This window comes from Macrotis lagotis, chromosome X, assembly GCF_037893015.1.
Source record: "Macrotis lagotis isolate mMagLag1 chromosome X, bilby.v1.9.chrom.fasta, whole genome shotgun sequence".
Taxonomy (NCBI): domain Eukaryota; kingdom Metazoa; phylum Chordata; class Mammalia; order Peramelemorphia; family Peramelidae; genus Macrotis; species Macrotis lagotis.
In genome coordinates, this window is record NC_133666.1 from 77,610,558 (window position 1) to 77,629,311 (window position 18,754).

General features: G+C 48.4%; 1 protein-coding gene across 2 annotated transcripts; it reads left to right on the forward strand.

Moving 5' to 3' along the window:
• Nucleotides 1–11,705: 11,705 nt before the first annotated feature.
• CCDC120 (coiled-coil domain containing 120) lies at nt 11,706–17,055 on the forward strand. 2 transcript variants are annotated; one of them, XM_074208210.1, is made up of 9 exons: nt 11,706–12,501; nt 12,687–12,817; nt 12,901–13,017; nt 13,166–13,466; nt 13,583–13,639; nt 13,716–13,896; nt 13,993–14,091; nt 14,537–15,517; nt 15,742–17,055. In XM_074208210.1, exons 1-9 carry the CDS (start codon nt 12,453–12,455, stop codon nt 15,854–15,856), a joined length of 2,031 nt encoding a protein of 676 aa, XP_074064311.1. In that variant the 5' UTR covers nt 11,706–12,452; the 3' UTR covers nt 15,857–17,055. The 2 variants fall into 2 exon arrangements, with proteins under 2 accessions (XP_074064311.1, XP_074064312.1); XM_074208211.1 differs by having other exon boundaries at nt 16,304–17,049.
• Nucleotides 17,056–18,754: the final 1,699 nt, after the last annotated feature.

Here is an 18,754-nt window from a genome sequence, read left to right on the forward strand (position 1 = left end):
GCTACGCAAAGGCACCACCTCCCTTTCTCATCTCTTTCGTTATGCAGAATCTGGGGGCGGAGCCACTCCAAGGTTTCTCCTGATTCCTCCCCACACGTATTCGCCGCCCCCAGCTCGGAGGCTGGGCTACATGCCCGACGCCCGGGCCACGCCCCCAGCCCTCTGAGGACTTCAGCAGCGGCGCCTCCCTCTTCCAGGACGTCGGATTTACATACGGAGTGATGCCCAGGCCCGCCTTTGGCCTGTAAACCTGGAATCCCTAGCCTGCGTGCTCTCGCGAGAAGGGTCCAGGACTTTCAGGACTTTCCTCCCCCCCCCCCCCCACCACTACTACTACTGGAGCTGCGCTACCCTTCAGTGCCTCCCCCTTTCATTGTGGTGATCTCGGTCTTCGTAGCCTTCGAGGGCAGTCCCCTCGAGTGTCCGGGCTTATGGACTCCTAGCTTCCTGGTTGGTCGAAGTCTCCATCAACTCGTTTCAGTCGCCGAGGGTCCATGTCCCAAAGCCCGGCTTCCGCTTCCCCTCTGCCCTTCCCCACAAAGCTCGGACCCCACTTCTCCAAAGCCTACCAGCCCCTCTTCTCCTAGGTGGGGAAGCAGGGGACCCACAGTGAGGAGAGGCCCCCACAGTTCAGATTCTGCTTCAGACATTCACAGATTCGAATGGCGCCGCACCTCTTTGTGCCTCAGCTTCCTCCTCTGGAAAATGGGGGTTCCTGTGCATAGCCAGTAAAGTCAGATGGGGAAGGCACTATAGAAGGCTTCACTAATGTTAATTGTTGCTCTGCTCGCACCGACCCTATACATCTCCACGCTTCTCTCTGGGGCATTCCCCAGCACCCATAAAATGTTAGAATTGCAAAGACAGACAGACCTGTTTTTTCTGGGGAGATTCAGGACCGGGAAAGCACCCTTCCATTTCCCCAGACCCAAACTGTCCTACCTCCACCCTTTTTCGACTCTAGACCTAATACACCATCTCTGCCCTCTATCACAGTAAATAAGCACCTACTGTGTGCTGTATTAAACCCTGGGGACTTTGCAGTCAGGCCCCCAACTCCCAATCTTAGGGGTAAATTGAGTGGGGGGGACAGGGTTTTGAGGGGGTAATGAGGGAGTTGTGTGCTCCAATTAAGCCATGTAAATCTATTGGTTTTTTGTTTTTAACCCTATGTACTTTTTTCAAAGTACAGCCAGAAGAGGGATTCCAAAGTCTTCCTTCCCCTCTAAACCAGGCACGCAATGTCCTTGATGAGAGTGGATTCTGACATGTAAAAGAACATTCATGACCAAAGGCTATCTCCTAAATTCTAGCCCTGAAAGTCCTTGTCTCCATTCATGGACTCCTCATCTGCTGTGCAGGTTTTACTTTATTTTTTCTCCCTCCCCCTCCCCCACCACACCCTAGAAAACTCTACTACAATTAAATGAGGATAGATATATATAGATATAGATATAGATATCTGTAAACATACACATATACAATCAGTAGAACAAAACACACACCACCTTACAGGCTCTTTTAGAGTGCCAATCAATCACTCAGATATATACAGATCATTTTCTACTCTTTGGAGGATGTGGCAACAGGAATACCATTGGTCAATGAACAAGTGATCACAGACATTGAGTGAAATAAAATACCGAAAGATATCTATTTGCCAAAGGAATTCTGCAGTCTTATGGAAGAGATCCAGTATATAGTGCAGGCCTAAGAAGGATGTCCTATAGATGAGGAAGGCCTTCAGGTATGTCTCTGTGAATGACATTGTACTAACTACATCAAGTGATTGCATACTGCTCAAATGCCTGAAGAGATCTTTAAGCACCCAAAGACATTTAGAGTTAGATTTGACAAAAATCAAGTGGATATTATTGTCCAAATTTCAAAATGCCTTTGGCTTATCTTATAGTTTGTCTCTTGGTATTAATATAACGAGGGACCCATCAGGTCCCAATCTTTCAAACATGCTTGGATTTGCTCTTGGATTAAAGAATGCAGGCTGTGAAATTTTATTTTACCGTTCATTTTTACATGTTGATTTCCAACTTATTTCCCTTCCTCTAGTCTCTCCTTCATCAATATAGTACTCATTATATTGGGTAATTATTTCTTCAAATTATATAAAACATTTCCCTATTAACAACAGCATATGAAACTTTAAAAGTTTGTTTTCAGCCATGGATGTAAGGGTCTAATATCATGTGATCATGATTTTTTTTTAAGTGGCTGAGAAATGAGAAGAACCAAAATCCTCATTTTTTTCCTTCTTGTTATTGTGAACTGGGTGAAGGAATGGCAGCAAGCAGTATTGCTTCATCCAGTTGCCATGTGTCTAGGAGCACATACCACCTGTTTCTGTTCTATTTATTCTTTCCTCATCTCAGGTAAATGAATATCCTGAGGTGACTCTGAGATCAGTAGATCCGTTGGATGTCACATTGCAAACTGGAGTTCTTAGCACTGACCCTCACAGTAGTAGTGGTTGCTGATAGAGGCAGTGCCTGCTGTCAGATGTGGAAGGATAATCACTCACTGGAGGCCAGTGAAAACTTTAGGGATTGTGACCTCTTGTGATGGGAGAAAAGGACTCTAAGGAATCTAGGCATGGAGCCTTTCAGAGCCCAACAGTGAATTACACATAAGATAGAGCTAGGTGGGTTTGAAAACAATGTGTGATATTTATTTTTTTAAATGGAAATTTATTGTTTTAGATTGAATTCTTTCTGCTCTGTACAAGGTAATTAAAAAAGAAAACAAAAAATACTAAAACAAAGTTAAAAAAACTGGGGGGGGGGGGAATAGGGAAATATATAGTTTCTCATAGTAGAAACAACTAACCCAGAAGACAGGTCAAAGACCTTTGTCAAAAAAGAGCCAAGATATCATATTTCAAGAAATCTTAAAAGAAGACTTCCCAGATTTTTTAGATCCCAAAGGCAAAGTGGAAATAAAAAAAAAGACCTCCCCCAATTAAAACTTCTACCAACACCAAAGGCAAATCTTAAACTTCTGGGTCAAAGTAAATACACTGCATACAGTCAAAAAGAATTTATAAACTGAACCAATCCTTTAGGGGAAAATAAGAACTTCCAATGAATTCTGCTGAAAAGATCAGAGCTGAGAAGAAATTTTGATGTGCAAATGCAGAAGTAAAGAGAAACATAAAAGAGTATTCACTCTGAATGAAAAATGATAAGGACTATGAAGGGATAAACTATACTCTAATATGAAATGATATCTCATTATCATCAAAAGTGACAAGGAAATAATTAGAGAGCCTATGAGTGGTTTCGTTATGTTTTGATCATTTGTTTTTGTTTTCGTTTTTGCAAGGCAGTGGGGTTAACTGGGTCACAGGGCTAGGTAATTTTTTGAACTCAGGTACTCCTGACTCCAGAGCCTTGCTCTATCCACAGTGCCACCTAGTTGTCCCATGCTTTGATAACCTTAAAAGAATGGAAGAGGAAATGAATACGCTAGAGGGGAAAGAGAAGAGGAAATTTGGAGAAATATTCTCACATAATCTGGACAACTGGACAATTAGAATATTATCCAAAGAAATGGGAAAGAGTGTAAGGAGCAGGTGCCACTTGAACATCACTCTCATATGAACTGTTCAAAGGAGGAATGAATGCACATACATGTACCCATGCAGAATTGAGTACAGAAATATATTTCACTCATTAGGGAAGGTAAAGCAGAAAAGGTGGGGAAGATGAGAGAGGGATCATTAACGAAGAGATTTGTTGTGGTTCACTTGTTTTAGTCATGTCTAATACTTCGTAACCCCATTTGAGGTTTTCTTGGCAAAGATCCTGGAGTGGTTTGCCATTTCCTTCTCCAGCACGTTTTACAGGTGAGGAAACTGAGGCAAACAGGATGAAATGACTTGTCCAGGGTCATGAAGCTAAAAAGTATCTGAGACTGATTTGAATTCAAGTCCTTCTGACTTCAGGCCTGACCCTCTATCCACTGTGCTACCTAAGTCCTGCTAGTCCTGAGGAAACCAACTTCTAGCTGAAGAGGGCAGAATCATAAAGGTGAGTTCAAAAGAAGAGAAAAAAGTAAATCAATCTGTGATTGGTCTGAGGGTGAGCCAAAGAGAGGGGGCAGAGGAGCAGAAGTAGATTACACCAAACCTAGAGCATTGATACTAAAACACACTCTTTTTCTCTCACCAGCCTCTTATTTTTTATAAAGAGGAGAAACAAAAAGAAAAAAAGTTTAACAGATGAAGGAAAATACAAAATTAACAAAGAGAAGAAAAAGTATAAGGATGGAGGAAAATGCAAAACTAACAAGCACAACTATGAATAGGAACAGAAGGAACTTACTCATAAAATGGACATGTTGTTTACAAAACCAGAACAAAAAAACCCCACACATTTGAAACATAAAGGTGCATACAGAGTACAATCTTAAGAACACTGATGAATTCAGTAACCACAATTTGAGAGCAGAAGCATCCTGCCCACCTTCTGGCAAAAAGGTGATGAGTTCAGGGTGTGTAGAATGAGTAGAATGGTTCATAGAAAAAGATCACTTGTGGAAACACTTTGACAAATAATTTCTTCTATTTAATAACTAATTTTTGTATTAGGATCAAGGTTTTTCCCCTTTCATACATCCTTATCCAGAAACCAACTGGTGTGGGAAATCTCTCTCTTTTTTTTAAGTTTTTTTTTTTGCAAGGCAAATGGGGTTAAGTGGCTTGCCCAAGACCACACAGCTAAGTAATTATTAAGTGTTTGAGGTCGGATTTGAACCCAGGTACTCCTGACTCCAGGGCTGGTGCTGTATCCACTGTGCCACCTAGCCGCCTTCTGGGAAATCTCTCTTAAAGATTTTTACTCAGGCCAAGATCTAAGCAGATAGTAAAAGAAATTCTAAGTTTAGCCTAATGAGTGTATTCCTTTCTCATAGTGTTTGCTCAGACAGGTCCTTCGAAAATATGTTGATTCTCCCTATTATCAAGACAGGTGATATGGAAATTGATGTCTTGACCAAGATTTGAGTAAACTAAGTCAGTACCCCAAGATAGTCCACCTCTCATTTGATTAGCCAATCAGAGGTGATTAGGCATTCCTTGGGAACTCCTCCTCTTTGAAGAGCATATAAATTGTGACCCCCATTGCCATTAGGGCTCTTTGGTCTAAGACAGAGCTGTCCAAATTTTGGCCTGTGCAGTGTGATTTTATGCCTGTGGATTTTAATTTTCACGAGTGAAAAAATGAAATGACAATTTGCATGGAATGCGTATTAGATTTTTTAATTCAATCAATAAATAATCTCGTTCATTTTCTTTGGTGTTTTTTAAGTACTATTAGAGATAGAACATATCACATGGAATTTTCAATCAATCTGGGGGTTTGCTTTCTGTATGCACAATGCAGACTAGTCAGCATGCACCTACCTTTATACTGTTCGGTTGTTGCTTCGCTGTTTTGTGCTTTTTTTACAATGGCTTCACCTGTTAGTATAGATGATGCACGTTTCTCCCACTTTCTAAAAAGTTATGAGGCAACCTTTTATATCTCTAAGAACCTTGGCCCTGGAGCCCTCAAGTAGCACTATGTCTGCTGAATTTGGACTGAATTTTTTATTCTGGGTGTGGCCCTTGAATAATTATTTTATTTTAATATGGTCCTAAGATAACCTTAGGTTGGACAGCCTTGGTTTAAGAGAAGCAGCCAAATTATAAGCTGACTATTTTAATAAAATGATTAAATTACCAGGTATCTCCAACTTTTTAAACTGTATCACATGCTTGTTTCTTCCTATTCCTTCATGGAGAATGGCGTTGATTTGGATATAGATGGATTTCATAAAGATTTTCTACATACTAGACATGGGTCAGTAGAAAGAGCTAGGTGGCGCTGTAGTGGATAGAGTGCTAAATCTGAAGTTAGGAAGATCTGAGTTCAATTTGACCCCAGAGAATTACTAGATATGAGCCTCTGGAAGTCAGTTTCAGACATTTTATCCATACAATAAGGTGAATAATAGCACTTTGTTCCCATGGTTGTTTTGTTTTTTTCTGTTATTGTTTGTTTGTTTCTTGTTTTAGTTTTTACAAGGCAATGGGGATAAGAGGCTTGCCCAAGGCCACACAGCTAGGTAATTATTAAGTGTCTGAGGCCGGATTTGAAGTCAGATACTCCTGACTCCAAGGCCAGTGCTCTATCCACTGTGACACCTAGCCACCCTCCCATAGGGGTTTTGAAGATCATATTTGTAAATTGCTTTGCAAATCTTAAAGTGGCATAGAAATGTGCACAGTTGTTAAATTCTCTCAGTTACCTTTTTTCAGTATGAAGAAGATTCAAGACCTTTTTTTTTTGGTTTTTGCAAGGCAATGGGATTCGCCAATGCAATGACTTGCCCAAAGTCACACAACCAAGTAAATATTAAGTGTCTGAGGTTAGATTTGAACTCGGGTCCTCCAGATTCCTTACCTGCTACACTACCTAGCCACTCCAATTCAAGACTTTTTCTAAGCCTTTAGGATCTTTTATAAATCATTTGTACTTCCCCTATGTACTACACCATTTAAGACTATTAATGTTAAGGTTGAAGTATGGTGATTTGCTTATAAGAAGTAATTTAAAAATATATTTGTTGAGTTTAGTCAACTTGTTGAAAGAGGAAAGAAAGGGAGGGATGAAAGTGATTTGAAGACATCTGTAAGAAGGTAGAAGAAGGCTTGAGATGCAGGGGAATTAGTAAGAATATCAGGGAATTACTCAGTTGAAGCCAGCTGAGCAATAGGAAGTAGGAAAGGAAAAGCAGAGAAAGTTGGAGGATCCAAGAAGGATACATATCAGTAGAACAACTTTGACTTAAGGAGAAAGAGGACATTGGGAAGAACAATAACCTAAGGAAAACAATTTAGTTTGGACTTGGTAGAATAGAATTTGTCTGTGGCCAAGAGTTTGTTAAGGGGGTACAGGGAAGAGAAGGTTAGTTTTGGAGCTGTGCTCACCCATGATCATTTTGCCATTGTGGTTCTGAAAGAGAACATAGCAAATAAAGCAAGGACTGAAAAATCTTACTTTGAGGAAGTATGGAGAGCAAGAGAGATTTGGTAGTGACTTGAATTCAGTGGCTGGTATTTTCACCGCTTCTACAGCCAAATGACCACTATTTAGAGTTAAAGTGTAGCCTTAGTTTCCTCATTAGAAGATGATGGGGGTTCAAGGACTGTGCCTCCACACACCAGGTTATCTAGAAAATGCTTCTTTAAGAAATCATAAGGGGGGCAACTAGGTGGCACAGTGGATAGAGCATCAGTCCTGGAGTCAAGAGTACCTGAGTTCAAATGTAGCCTCAGACACTTAATAATTGCCTAGCTGTGTGGCCTTGGGCAAGCCACTTAACCTCAGACACTTCACAATTACCTAGTTCTGTGGTCTCAGGCAACTCAGTTAACCCCATTGCCTTGGAAGAATCCAAAAAAAAAAAGGCTATGTAGACGTTGGTGTGGGAAATGCTAGGCTCTGTATAGCTACAAGGTCAAATACTATCACTCAGAGGAGGGAAGGGAGCTGGAATTTAGAACCAGATATGAGAGTCCCTCAAGGGATCATCTAGCTACCAGCCTGTCTGAGGAAGAGCTTATTCAGTGTGACTGTGTGTGTGTGGGGGGGGGGAGGAAGCCCTTCAGATATAGATGGTATTTTGGTCCCTACTGCCATCGAAGGCAGGGAATTCAAGAGAAAAAAGGAGATTTGGGAAGCTGATGAAGGAGATGGTGTCTAAGAGTGTAATGGAATTTGGGCTTCTACACTATAGATTATATATAATAGAGGAATGAATGACAAGCTTCTGGTCAGGTCTAGGGTACACCTCACAAGAACTAGTCAAAATGGATTTGACTAGAGGCTTACAAATCTAATCCCATAGGGCTTTGTTGTTTGTCCTTTATTTCTGAAGAAAACAGGCCATCAGGGAGGTCATGCTATGCCATGCACATGAATTGGATTGGAGTGGGGGAGGGGGGCTGCAAGTAGGTTTTAAATTGAAAAGGACTGAGGAGGAAGTAGCTTCTATCTATCCTACATAGGGAGTATCCAAGATGCAAAAAGAAGTGAGGTGTCCAGAAATTTCTAGGCAGTATACAAAATCCAAGAAATGAACAAATGAGCAATGAAATGCATAGTGTTACTTATCAAGGCAAAAATGCACAAAATAGGGGCGGCTAGGTGGTGCAGTGGATAAAGCACCAGCCTTGGAGTCAGGAGTACCTGGGTTCAAATCCGGTCTCAGACACTTAATAATTACCTAGCTGTGTGGCCTTGGGCAAGCCACTTAACCCTGTCTGCCTTGCAAAAACCTAAAAAAAAATGTACAAAATATGGCTAACAAAGAAGAGGAACTAGGGATTCTAATGCAAGGAGGCTGACTGACCCCGTGGGTGTCAGTGAAATTTGGTTGGAAGAAATGGGGTGACTGGATTGAGGCTGGGAATAAGTAGATACTTTATTCCAAAGCAATTTATAATGTACAACATGGAAACAAAGTAAAGACTGATAGATTTTCCATGGGGGGGTGGGGGGAGGGAAGTAAGATGGGGGGAAAATTGTAAAACTCAAATAAAATCTTTAATAAAAGAAAAAAAACAACTTAGAAGTGTAAAGATGGTTGGGAATGAGTTTCCTTGAAGGTTAAGACCTTCCTAGATGACAGCCTGGGAAATGAACCAGCCTGGGAGTCTAGAAGTCCAAGTTTCAAGTCCTACCTGCCACAGTGTGTCCATGTTCTCAAAAGGTGATGATCAGATTGGGGAGAGAAGCTTCTGCCACCAATGAAGTCACAGATTTGGTTCAAACTTAGAGCTCTGAGGGAAATGAGAAAGGGAGTATGGAGGAGGGCACTTGGGGAAAGAGTCTTAGAGGCTGAACCTGAAGTATAACTTTAAAGGACCCATAGAGAAAAGAGAAAGGGAGGAAAGAAAACCCTGACATGGGGCATGCTACAACCATCCCAGGGAGTTTCTATTATCTCTATACGTGGTAGAGTTCTCTGCACAAAGTAGAGCAGCTACTGACATTTTTGCCTCAATGAACATGATATGATCAGAGGAAAGGCATGAGGACATTTCGATTTTTTTTTAAATATGATGTGAACTTCCTCAGTTGGGTCAAGAAAGGAATGGTGTGGGTTGATTGGTTGACCTCAAATGGAGGTGTGAAGAGTGAGGCCTGAGAGAGCATTCTCACTCTATTCACCATAATCTTGGTTCCCCTGATATTAGGTCATTGCCTAAACTGTAATTCAAAGGCACAGCAAGGTGGCAGAGTGGATAGAATGCCTGATCTGGAGTCAGGAAGACCAAAGTTAAAAATCTGGCCTCAGATGCCAACTAACTCTGTGTCCCTGGGTGAGTTACTTCACATCTTTTGCCTCAGGTTCCTCATCTGTCGATGAGCTGAGAAGGAAATGGTCAACCAACCACTTTAGGATTTCTGTCAAGAAAATGTCAAACAGAGTCATCAAGAGTCAGACACATGGGGCAGCTAGGTGGCTCAGTGGAGAGAGCACCAGCCTTGGAGTCAGGACTACCTGGGTTCAAATCTGGTCTCAGCCACTTAATAATTACCTAGCTGTGTGGCCTTGGGCAAGCCACTTAACCCCATTTGCCTTGCAAAAAAACCTAAAAATAAAAAAGTTTAAAAAATTAAAAAATAGTCAGATATGGCTGAAGAGGACTGATTGACCACAACAAATGATAAACAAAAGATACAAAAGGACTCCAAGGTATTTTAGGATGGAAACACTGTCAGAGGCTCCAGAAAGGCTTTGAATTCTTGGAAAGAAAGAGGATGTGAGAAGGCATAGGAGCCATGGTGTGGAGAAGTCTTCAGAAGCTGGAATGGCTGCCTGTTTTGTGGTTAGCCAAATGTGTAGTACAGACAGTAAACTAGAAGGGGGCTTTCCTGGAAGCCCTAGAGAGCCACTCTAGTGGTGTTAGAGCAGGCTAGCATCAGTCAAATATGTTTGTGTGTTGGGCCTTTCTGGAGACCATGGTGCCCTGTCCCATCCTGGGGCCTCCAATGTCAATGATCTTGGAGCTGGATTTGCAGACCTGCATGTGGGGGGGTGGGAGGCACAGCTAGGCCTGAGGCTGGGGGCCCTGAAGTGTCCACTTGTGGGAACACTTTCCTTTGCTTTCAGGTCTAAGGCCCCGGCCCAGGATGCTGGGGGTGGAGGTGGGGCTGTCAGGTGAGGGAGGAGGAAAGCAAACAGCCAGAAAGAGCTGGGCAGAGTGGGGAGGGAGAGAGAAATGGAGCTGCCATGCCCGCTCCGCCCGCGGCGGGGAGGGGCCAAGAGCAGCCACCACAGGCCTCTAGACACCCGCCGCCGCGCACGCGCACGCGCGCTCGGGGACGCGCTGCGGCGGCCGCGCGCCCCTGGGTCGCAGGCAGGCAACGGAGCGAGCCGCGCGGGGGCGCGGGCGGCCGGGGGCGCGCGGCAAAGGGACGATCCCGAGTGCCCCCCTCCCCCGGCAGCCCCCCCCGCCTCCGGGCAGGGCTCCCCCCCAGATCAGCGCGGCCCAGGGGATCTGTCTCCTTTCCCCCTCGGACCCAGCCCCCAGCGGCGGTGAGTGCGAGGCGTGGGGAGGGGTAGCCTGAGAACCTGGAGGGGGGAGAGGAAGGGAGCAGCCTGACGCCCCTCCCCCGGCCCAGCCCCCCATGGGGGGCTGCCGGGCTGAGGGGGGGAGTGGCAGCGGGGATATGACGCCTCCCTCTCTTCTCCCCTCCAAACCTTCTCGCGCCCCGCCCCTCTCCGCCGTCCTGGGGTGGGGGGTGTCGGGAGCACCCTGCACGGGACAGGTCGGTCTGTGCTGGGGGGCCGGGGGGGGGTGAGTAGGGAGGGAGGGAGAGCGAGCAGCTGGCAGGAAGTGGACGCACCCTCCTCCCCAGGCCCACCTTCCCTTCATATCCCCTCCCCCACAGCATCAGTTTCCCCTATATCTTCCCGAACCTTAGACCTAAGGAAAAGAGAAAGCAAACATGGGGGGGGTAAGGTCCCTCTTTTCCTCTTCTCCCCACCCCCAGCATTTTCCTCCTCCTTCTTTGGGTCCGGATGGCCCTCCTCCCCTGGGCCTACTGCCTCCCTAACCTGTGAGCCTGGGCTAGGGCCAGGAATTCCAGGAATCCAAGGCCCAACACCCCCCCCCCCCCATACTAGCCCAACCGGCCTGAACCTTGGGAGGTGGAAGAGGTAAAGGGGGGAGGGGGATCTTTTGAGCTGCTTGGGTGAGGCCTGGGGGTGGGGGGAGATCCTGCCCGGAGGAGAGGGGTGGGCCTCCTGCTCCTTTCAGCCCCGCCCTCAGCCTTACCTTTCCCGGTCCCCACCCCCTCAGACCAGGTGTTTCCGGAGCCTCCTGGGCCACCAAGCAAAGGGTTAAAAGAGGGAGGCTTTCTTCTTCTAGTCCTCCTCCTCTTCCTCCCCCGCCCCCCCCCCAGCTAGCTGACTAGCAGGTTAGCAAGCTCCTGTGCTCCTGCTCCCTGACCTGCCTCAGCCCAGCCCTAGGACAGGAGCCCCCCAAGTGGTGAGAAAAGGGGGATGACTAGAGAGAGGGACTGGGAGGATGCAGGGAAAGATGTCCAACCAAGGAAGGGGGGCCCCGGGGAACTAGATTCCTCAGACCACAGCCACAGAAGCCCCTAGAAGGTTGGGCTTTGCGGGGGGGGGGGGGGGCGGGGGGAGAAGAAGCCATTTTAGCCTAGATCTTTGGGGAATCATATCTTGGCAGCTGAGGATTTATGGAGGGAACCAGAAATTGAGGTGACTGAGAAACGGTAGGGGCAAGGGTAGAGTCTAACATTCCCCTCCATAGCCTTCTCAGTTTGACGAGGTACCCCAAGAAGCCAGGGCTTCCCCTTCTCCCCCCAGGGGACACTAGATCAGAGAAGCCTTTTGCTGAGGGTTGGTAGCAACCCAAAGCCAGGGCCCTTCTGAGGTTCTCATTGGGTCTCCCCCCAAATTAGAGAATTTGTTGGGATTGATAGCTCCCCAACTGAGCTGGAGGGAAATGCCAAGTGCAGAAGAGGAGGAGCTCCCCACCTCCTACTCAGAGCCAAACCCTTGTTTATCTGTCTCTTCTGGACTTTGCTTCTCTGCTCCCTGACTCATTCCTGGCCAGGAGCTAAGGAAGGGAGGCAGCAGGGGATCAGAACAGGAGAGTGAGACAGATCAAGACACCAGCTGCCACCTTGGTTTCTGGGCCCGGCAGAGCTCTGGGCTGACAAAAGGCAAGGGGAGCTTTTTGCCTCCCAGAGGTTCCAAAATAGGAGGCAGGAGGCTTCAATCCCAATCCAAGGGTCTGAGGGAGGGCCAATTCCCAGGGCTGGCTGAGTAGGGAGAGCACCAAGAGCTTCTCCTCATCCAGGCCCGGGCCCTCTCCAGCTAGAAGTCTGTCTCTGCCTCCTTTCACCTGCCTTAGGATGGAGGTCAGAGGGCAACTCATCAGCTCCCCAAGCTACAACTGTCCAGGTACAAGCCCCAGGGATATGGGTGCGGGGAAACGTCGGTACCCAAAATACCAAAGGGAGAAAGCCCCAGGGTGGCATGGCTAGACTGACTTCACCCTAGGGTGGGTTAGGATACCAGCTGACTTGAGCATGAGGTCAGATATCTGGGCAGATGAACTCTAGCCTGCTCCCTGTTCCACTGAACAGCACTGCCAGTAGAAGAAAGCCCCCCAGTGAAGGTGGAAAGACTTCGGGTGCTGCTGGAACGGCAACGGGGCCTACAAGAGACCCTTACTCTGAAGCTTCGAGAACTCCGAAGGGTCTGCCTGCAGGAGGCGGTGGGTGAAGGGGTCCTGGTGCTTGGGATGGACAACAGGCCCCAGGAGGGGTGCCCTGTACTAACCATCTTCCCCTACCCCAGGAGCTCACAGGCCGACTGCCTGCCGAATACCCTTTGGAACCTGGGGAGCAGCCTCAGCCCATCCGGCGCAGGGCTGCCCCAATCACCCCACAGCCTCGGGGACTCTGCCCCTCTGGGGTAAGTAGCTGAGACCCCTAGTGGGGTGGAGGTGGGTCAGAAGAGAGACCTGAACTCAAGGCTGTGTGCAGCAGAAGTAAAAGCCAGGGCTGGCTGGGGTTATGGGGACCCATCTTCCCCCTTTCATTTCCCTCTCTCTGGCTCACAGATACTAGCACTGGAGACGTTAGAGAGAGAGGTATCAGTTCAGAGACAGATTGCTGCAGCCGCCAGACGCCTCGCTCTGGCCCCAGAGCTGAGCATTGAGCAGCTACGGCGGCGGCGGCAGGTCCAGGCAGATGCATTGCAGAGACTTCTTGAACTGGAGGAACAACTGAGGGCCAGCCGGGCTCTTCTGGGCCTGCCACTTAGCCTGCTTCATGGCCAGACCCAGCCTCCATTGCCTTCACTGGGCCACGGAGGTTCTGGACCACCAGGGCTCAGGACACGTGTCGCTCAGCTCAGTCAGGGTGAGTGATAAAGGAGAGAATGCCTTCGCTGATGGGGATGGGCCAAGGATATTAGAGGACAACGGAAGAGGGACCTTGGGGAACTCCCAAGACAGGCCCCTACTTTCTTCCCTTAGATGATGCCTCGCGCTCGGAGAGCAGCTCTCTCTCAGAGTCGGTGAGCCAGGAAAACGGTGAGTGTGATCCACAGAGGAGGGCTGGGAGGAGCAGGAACTGAGAACATTCCCCTTTCTCTCCCTTTACTCTCAGAGGATCCACACAGCGAGAGGCCTTCACTCCCCAAGGCCCGAGACCAGTTGCGAGGAGTGTCAGTATCGGCAGGGGGCAGCCCTGAGCGTCGAACCCCCTGGAAGGTGATGCCCCCTCCACCAGTTGCTGAGCTCTATGGAGACCCGAAGAGCCGGAGGAACTCTGTGGCTAGCCCTACCAGGTGATCAGGGCAAGGGACCTCAAGAGAGCAGCTGCAATGCCACTCCCACCAGGTGCCTGGAAACCACTAATGCCTGTGCTTGATCCCCACTGGCAGCCCCACAAGGACCCTTCCCAGGAGCATCTCCAGCTTTGAGGGCAGAAGTGTCCCCGCTACACCTGTCCTGGCTCGGGGCCCGGCACCCCAGCTCTGTAGGTAAGGCCAAAGGGAAAGAGGAGAAGAAAGAGGTCAGACTTCTCAATACTAAGGCCTGTGCTAGATTGGGGGAGGGGGGTAGGAGGAGTCTGTGAGCAAGCTTGAATGGAAGAAAATGATCCCTTCAACAGGACCAGGTCTTTTACTCCATGGGTTTTTCCACCAAGCTGCATAGAGAAGGGTATGACACCACAAAGGTGAAGGGTTCCCCTGGCTGTTCTAATTTCTTCACCTGATTTAGTTGCCAGGAATGTAGACCTGAACACAGCAAGGAGATTCTTAGTTAACTCATCAGTAAGTAAGCGCAGAAAGGCAGACTGGCCAATCTAAACCCTTCACTTTCTAGAGGGGGAAACTGAAGCTCCAGAGAGAGAAGGCATCTTCTGCATTACTGGCAGGTGGATCCCCTGCCCCCTCACTGCATTCTCCCTCTCTTCTGTCCCAGGCTGGAGGGCCTTCACTCCCGTCAATGGTCTGGCAGCCAGGACTCCCAGATGGGCTTCCCACACACAGATGGCTCTTGGGAGCGGGCCTTCTTGGTCTCTGGCCGAACCCGCCGTAGCAACAGTTCTGAGGCTCTGTTGGTCGACCGAGGCTTTGCTTGTGCTCGCCTACCCCCAGAAGGGCCACCAGTAAATCCACCCTGCAAAAGCAATGAGAGCATTTTTGAGCGACCAGCCCCAGTGCCCCCCCCAGCCTTCTCTTCTCGAACAGCTGGGCCTCCAGACCCTCCCCGGGCTGCTCGTCCCAGCTCTGCTGCCCCTCCAGTTCCCCGGGGGCGGCCCTTGCCTCCCTATAGTGATCTGCTACTGGATTACTACCTGGCCCGGGGTGGACAGTGCTGGGCTGAGGGCCCAGGCCCCCTTTCCTGCAGGGTTGTCTTCTTTCCCCCAGCTCCCTCAGCACTTCAAGGGGATGGTGGAGGTGCCATTGGCAGTCCCCTCCTTCGAGCCAAGGACCCAGCACCCCTTGGAGGCCCTGGGCGTGGGCTAACTGGTCGCACTAAGTCTGACGATGGGGGTCCACTGCCTGGTTCCTTCTGGGCAGGCCCTGGGCCAATTCGTTACCATAACCAGTCAGACCAGGCAGCCACTGACCCTCGGAGTGGTCACAAGGCTCTGGCCCTCGAGGGTCTCCGGGACTGGTATATTCGAAACGTGGGTTTGACAGGAGGGGGTGCTGTGACAGGCCTTCAGCCTTCTACCCGGGGCCTCCTTCCAGAGGGCCAAGCTCTGCATCCTTCCCCCTTCCCCTGGCATCACTCTAGCTATCCCCATGGCCTCTTGCTGCATTCTGCCCATGGCCCCGAGGCTAGCCCTGAGCCATACTTGGATGCTGGAGTGGCCTTGCCTTCAGTGGCGGCGGCGGCAGCGGCAACAGCCCTACCTCACTCCCTCAGCTTCACAGCACCTCCTGTCTCTGGCAGGTACTGAGTGATGGTACAATGGGGGGGAGGTTGGGGATTTGGTGCTCCAGGGTTTGGGGAGGTGGGGACTAAGGAGAGCCCAGTAGACCCTGTTCTCTGCTCTGCTGTCTTTCTATTTTCTCTAATGTTACTCTTTTCTCTCTCTGTCTCTGACTCTGTCTGTCCCTATTTCTCTTGCTCCTCTTGTCTTTCCATTCCTCTCCCTTGCCCTCCCCCACCCCAAGACACTATGCAGACTTCCTGTACCCCCCAGAACTGAGCTCCCACTTAAGTGACCTGGCATTGGAGGGGGATCGGCCCCTGGACTCAGATCCTCGAACCCCAGGGACGTTGGTCTGACCCTTCTGCCCCTGGAGACACTGGTCTGACATCCCAGTAACCCTAGCTCCACCGTAGGGATGCTAGACCCTTAGGGTGCTGGTGTCATGTCTCTGTAACCCTTTCCCTGCACGGAACCCAGGGATATGCCCCCTTGTCCTACCCTTTGCTTCCTGAGCACTGGGGCAGCCACCCTCAGCCCTCCCAAACCCTTGCTGACACACCCATTTCTCAGCTGATGTGAGCTGTACAGGCTCCTCCCCACACACACACCTTTTACTTGCTATGAGGAAGCAAGAGATACTCTGTGCACATTGATCTAATCTGTGACACCCCCCCCCCCATGGAGAAGGGGGCCTGGGCTTCTGGGAAGGGGGGCTAGGGCTGGATGCTAGTGTGGCAGAGGGAAAAGCTAGCAGCTGAAACCCCATCTAACCTATTGCCCCCATTTCCTTTCGTTGACATCAGGCCTCCAGATGGAAGCAAGTACCAAGCTCAACCACCCTGGTTTGGGGGCAGGGGTTAGCTCAAGCCTTTGGAAATGGAGGATTTCTCTCCAAGGCAAGCCGTTGCTCAGTCTTCCAGTCCTCATCTTTTTTCTTCTGCATCTGTTTCTCTTCTGGCCCCATCTGGGGTGTCAGGGGCAGAAGGCTCAGCAGTCAGCAGAGGTCCCCTGCATATTGGCTGGGAAGATATTGGGGGCAAGATGGTAAGGCTCCTTAGTGGGGGAGGAGCATATTCCCTGCCCTCCCCTCAGGAGTCTCTACTCTCCCCCCCCCTTAACCCCCCCACCAGAATAATCATTGTTGCAGTAGTTGCAATGAGTGGGTGAGACCCATTTGTCCTTCATCTCCTGAAGAGGCCTCCCAAACTCTCGGGGCATCTCCTTTCCAACCCACACAAAGACATTTTGTTGACCCTTTCTCCTGTCTAGCTGTTGTGCCATCTGTCCCCAGGAGAGGGAAGAAGCAATTTTCTTTTTTTGGAGGGGAGAGTAGAAAAGAAATGAGTTCCTGGGATGGATTCCCCCCAGCCTCTGGCTGACATCATTACTGGAACATGAGGGGTTTCTATAATAAACAGGTGAATGGTACTGGCCTCTGCCTCCCTGATTGTCTCCAGCCTCCCCAAACCTTCCTTTCCCCTGTCCCTTTAAAGATCAAGTCTGGTGTTCTTTGGACTTTGGATCTTCAAGAGTCAGAAAAGTGCTTATACATGATCTCATTCAAGGCTTTCACCCATTCCATTTCAGAGACTTGGAGCCACATGAGGAAACTGAGTCCCCTGTAGAAGGGCCTTGTGATGGTAGTCACAGGTACTGAAAGTCCATGGAAAGAAATCTAGTCCAAAGCTTCCAACCCTCTTTAACATTAAACAGAAGTTAAACATGAGCTTCTCCTTTACACCAATGGAGCTACCTGCAGAGCTGACCCATGAGTGAGTCACCTCCACATGGATGAACTCTGAAATTCAAGTTCTAATGGCTCTCATTCTGATCATAATCTCTGATCCTACCTTTGCTTCTGCCTCATGACCCTCACCCTATTCTTCATCCCTCCACCCTCAGTGAACCAGTCCAATTCAGCACCATCCTCCATGCTCAAATCAGCTCCTACTCATGGTGCTGGAAAAAGTCACAGATTTGGGTCAAATGGGCCCACTACAAACAGGCTTATTTTTTAGGATTTTGCAAGTCAGATGGGGTTAAGTGGCTTGCCCAAGGCCACACAGCTAGGTAATTATTAAGTGGCTGAGACCATATTTGAACTCAGGTACTCCTGACTCCAGGGCTGGTGCCCTATCCACTGCGCTACCTAGCCACCCCCAAATAGACTTTTCTTAAAATTTCATTGAAGCAAGGAAATCCATTTATACCCCCTTATCAATTTTCCTGGGGCAGCTAGGGAGCAATGGAACCCTAGGCCAAGTGAGTCAGGAAGACATGAGTTCAAATCCAGCCTCAGACACCAACTATATGACTCTGAACATGTCTCTTCACCCTGTTTTCCTCAGTTTCCTCATATGTAAAAAAAGCTAGAGAAAGAATTGGCAAACCATTCCAGTATCTTTGCTAAGAGAACCCCAGGTGGGCTCACCAAGAGTCAGCCATGACTGAAACAACTGAAAATCAAGTTGCTCTCCCACTCACTGTTGTGGTTCTTCCCAACTTTTTTCTTCCTTTCTCAGGCTTCCCATGACTCCCCCTCCCCCACCCTCTCAGTTGAGGACTTCCTTCAGATTCCCCGGAAAAAACTCACAACATTCAACAAGAGCTTCCTCTTCTCCCCTCACCTTATATCACTCAGAACTCTACTGCTCTACTCAATAAATCCCTGTGGCTCTCTTATCACTTCCAGGATCAAATGCATTTTCAAAGCCCTTCATGACCTAAGGCTACTACCTTCTCTCCCACCACTGCCTTTCCAGTCTTCCAACTTACCCCCAAACTCCACAAAGCAATTCTAGGCAGCTCTCTAAGTCTGTCCCTCCTCATCTTCCTTCTCCTCCTTGCTTCCCTGGCTGTCTTCAGGTCCTGGTTCAAATGCCATCTTTCCCAGGAAATTTTGCTTGTTTTCTTAATTCTAGTGCCTTCCCTCTGTTGAGGATCTCCAATTTATCCTAACTGTATCATATGTCTACATAGTTGTTTATGTTGTCTTCCCTATTAGACTGAGCTCCTTGAAAGCAAATACTATCGGCTCTCTTTATATCCCTGGCACTTAGAAGAGTGGCTGCCATGTAGTAGGCACCACATGTTTCTTGACTGTCTCATAGAGGTCACACTCCTTAGCAAGGCAAACTCCTCTTTGGGTATCCTTGGTTCCTTCCTGGTCTTCTCCCATGCCCTTGTCCCCATTATAATCCCTACTCTCTAAGCCTAAATTTCTCTTCCTTCCCTGCTGCATAAAAACAAACCCA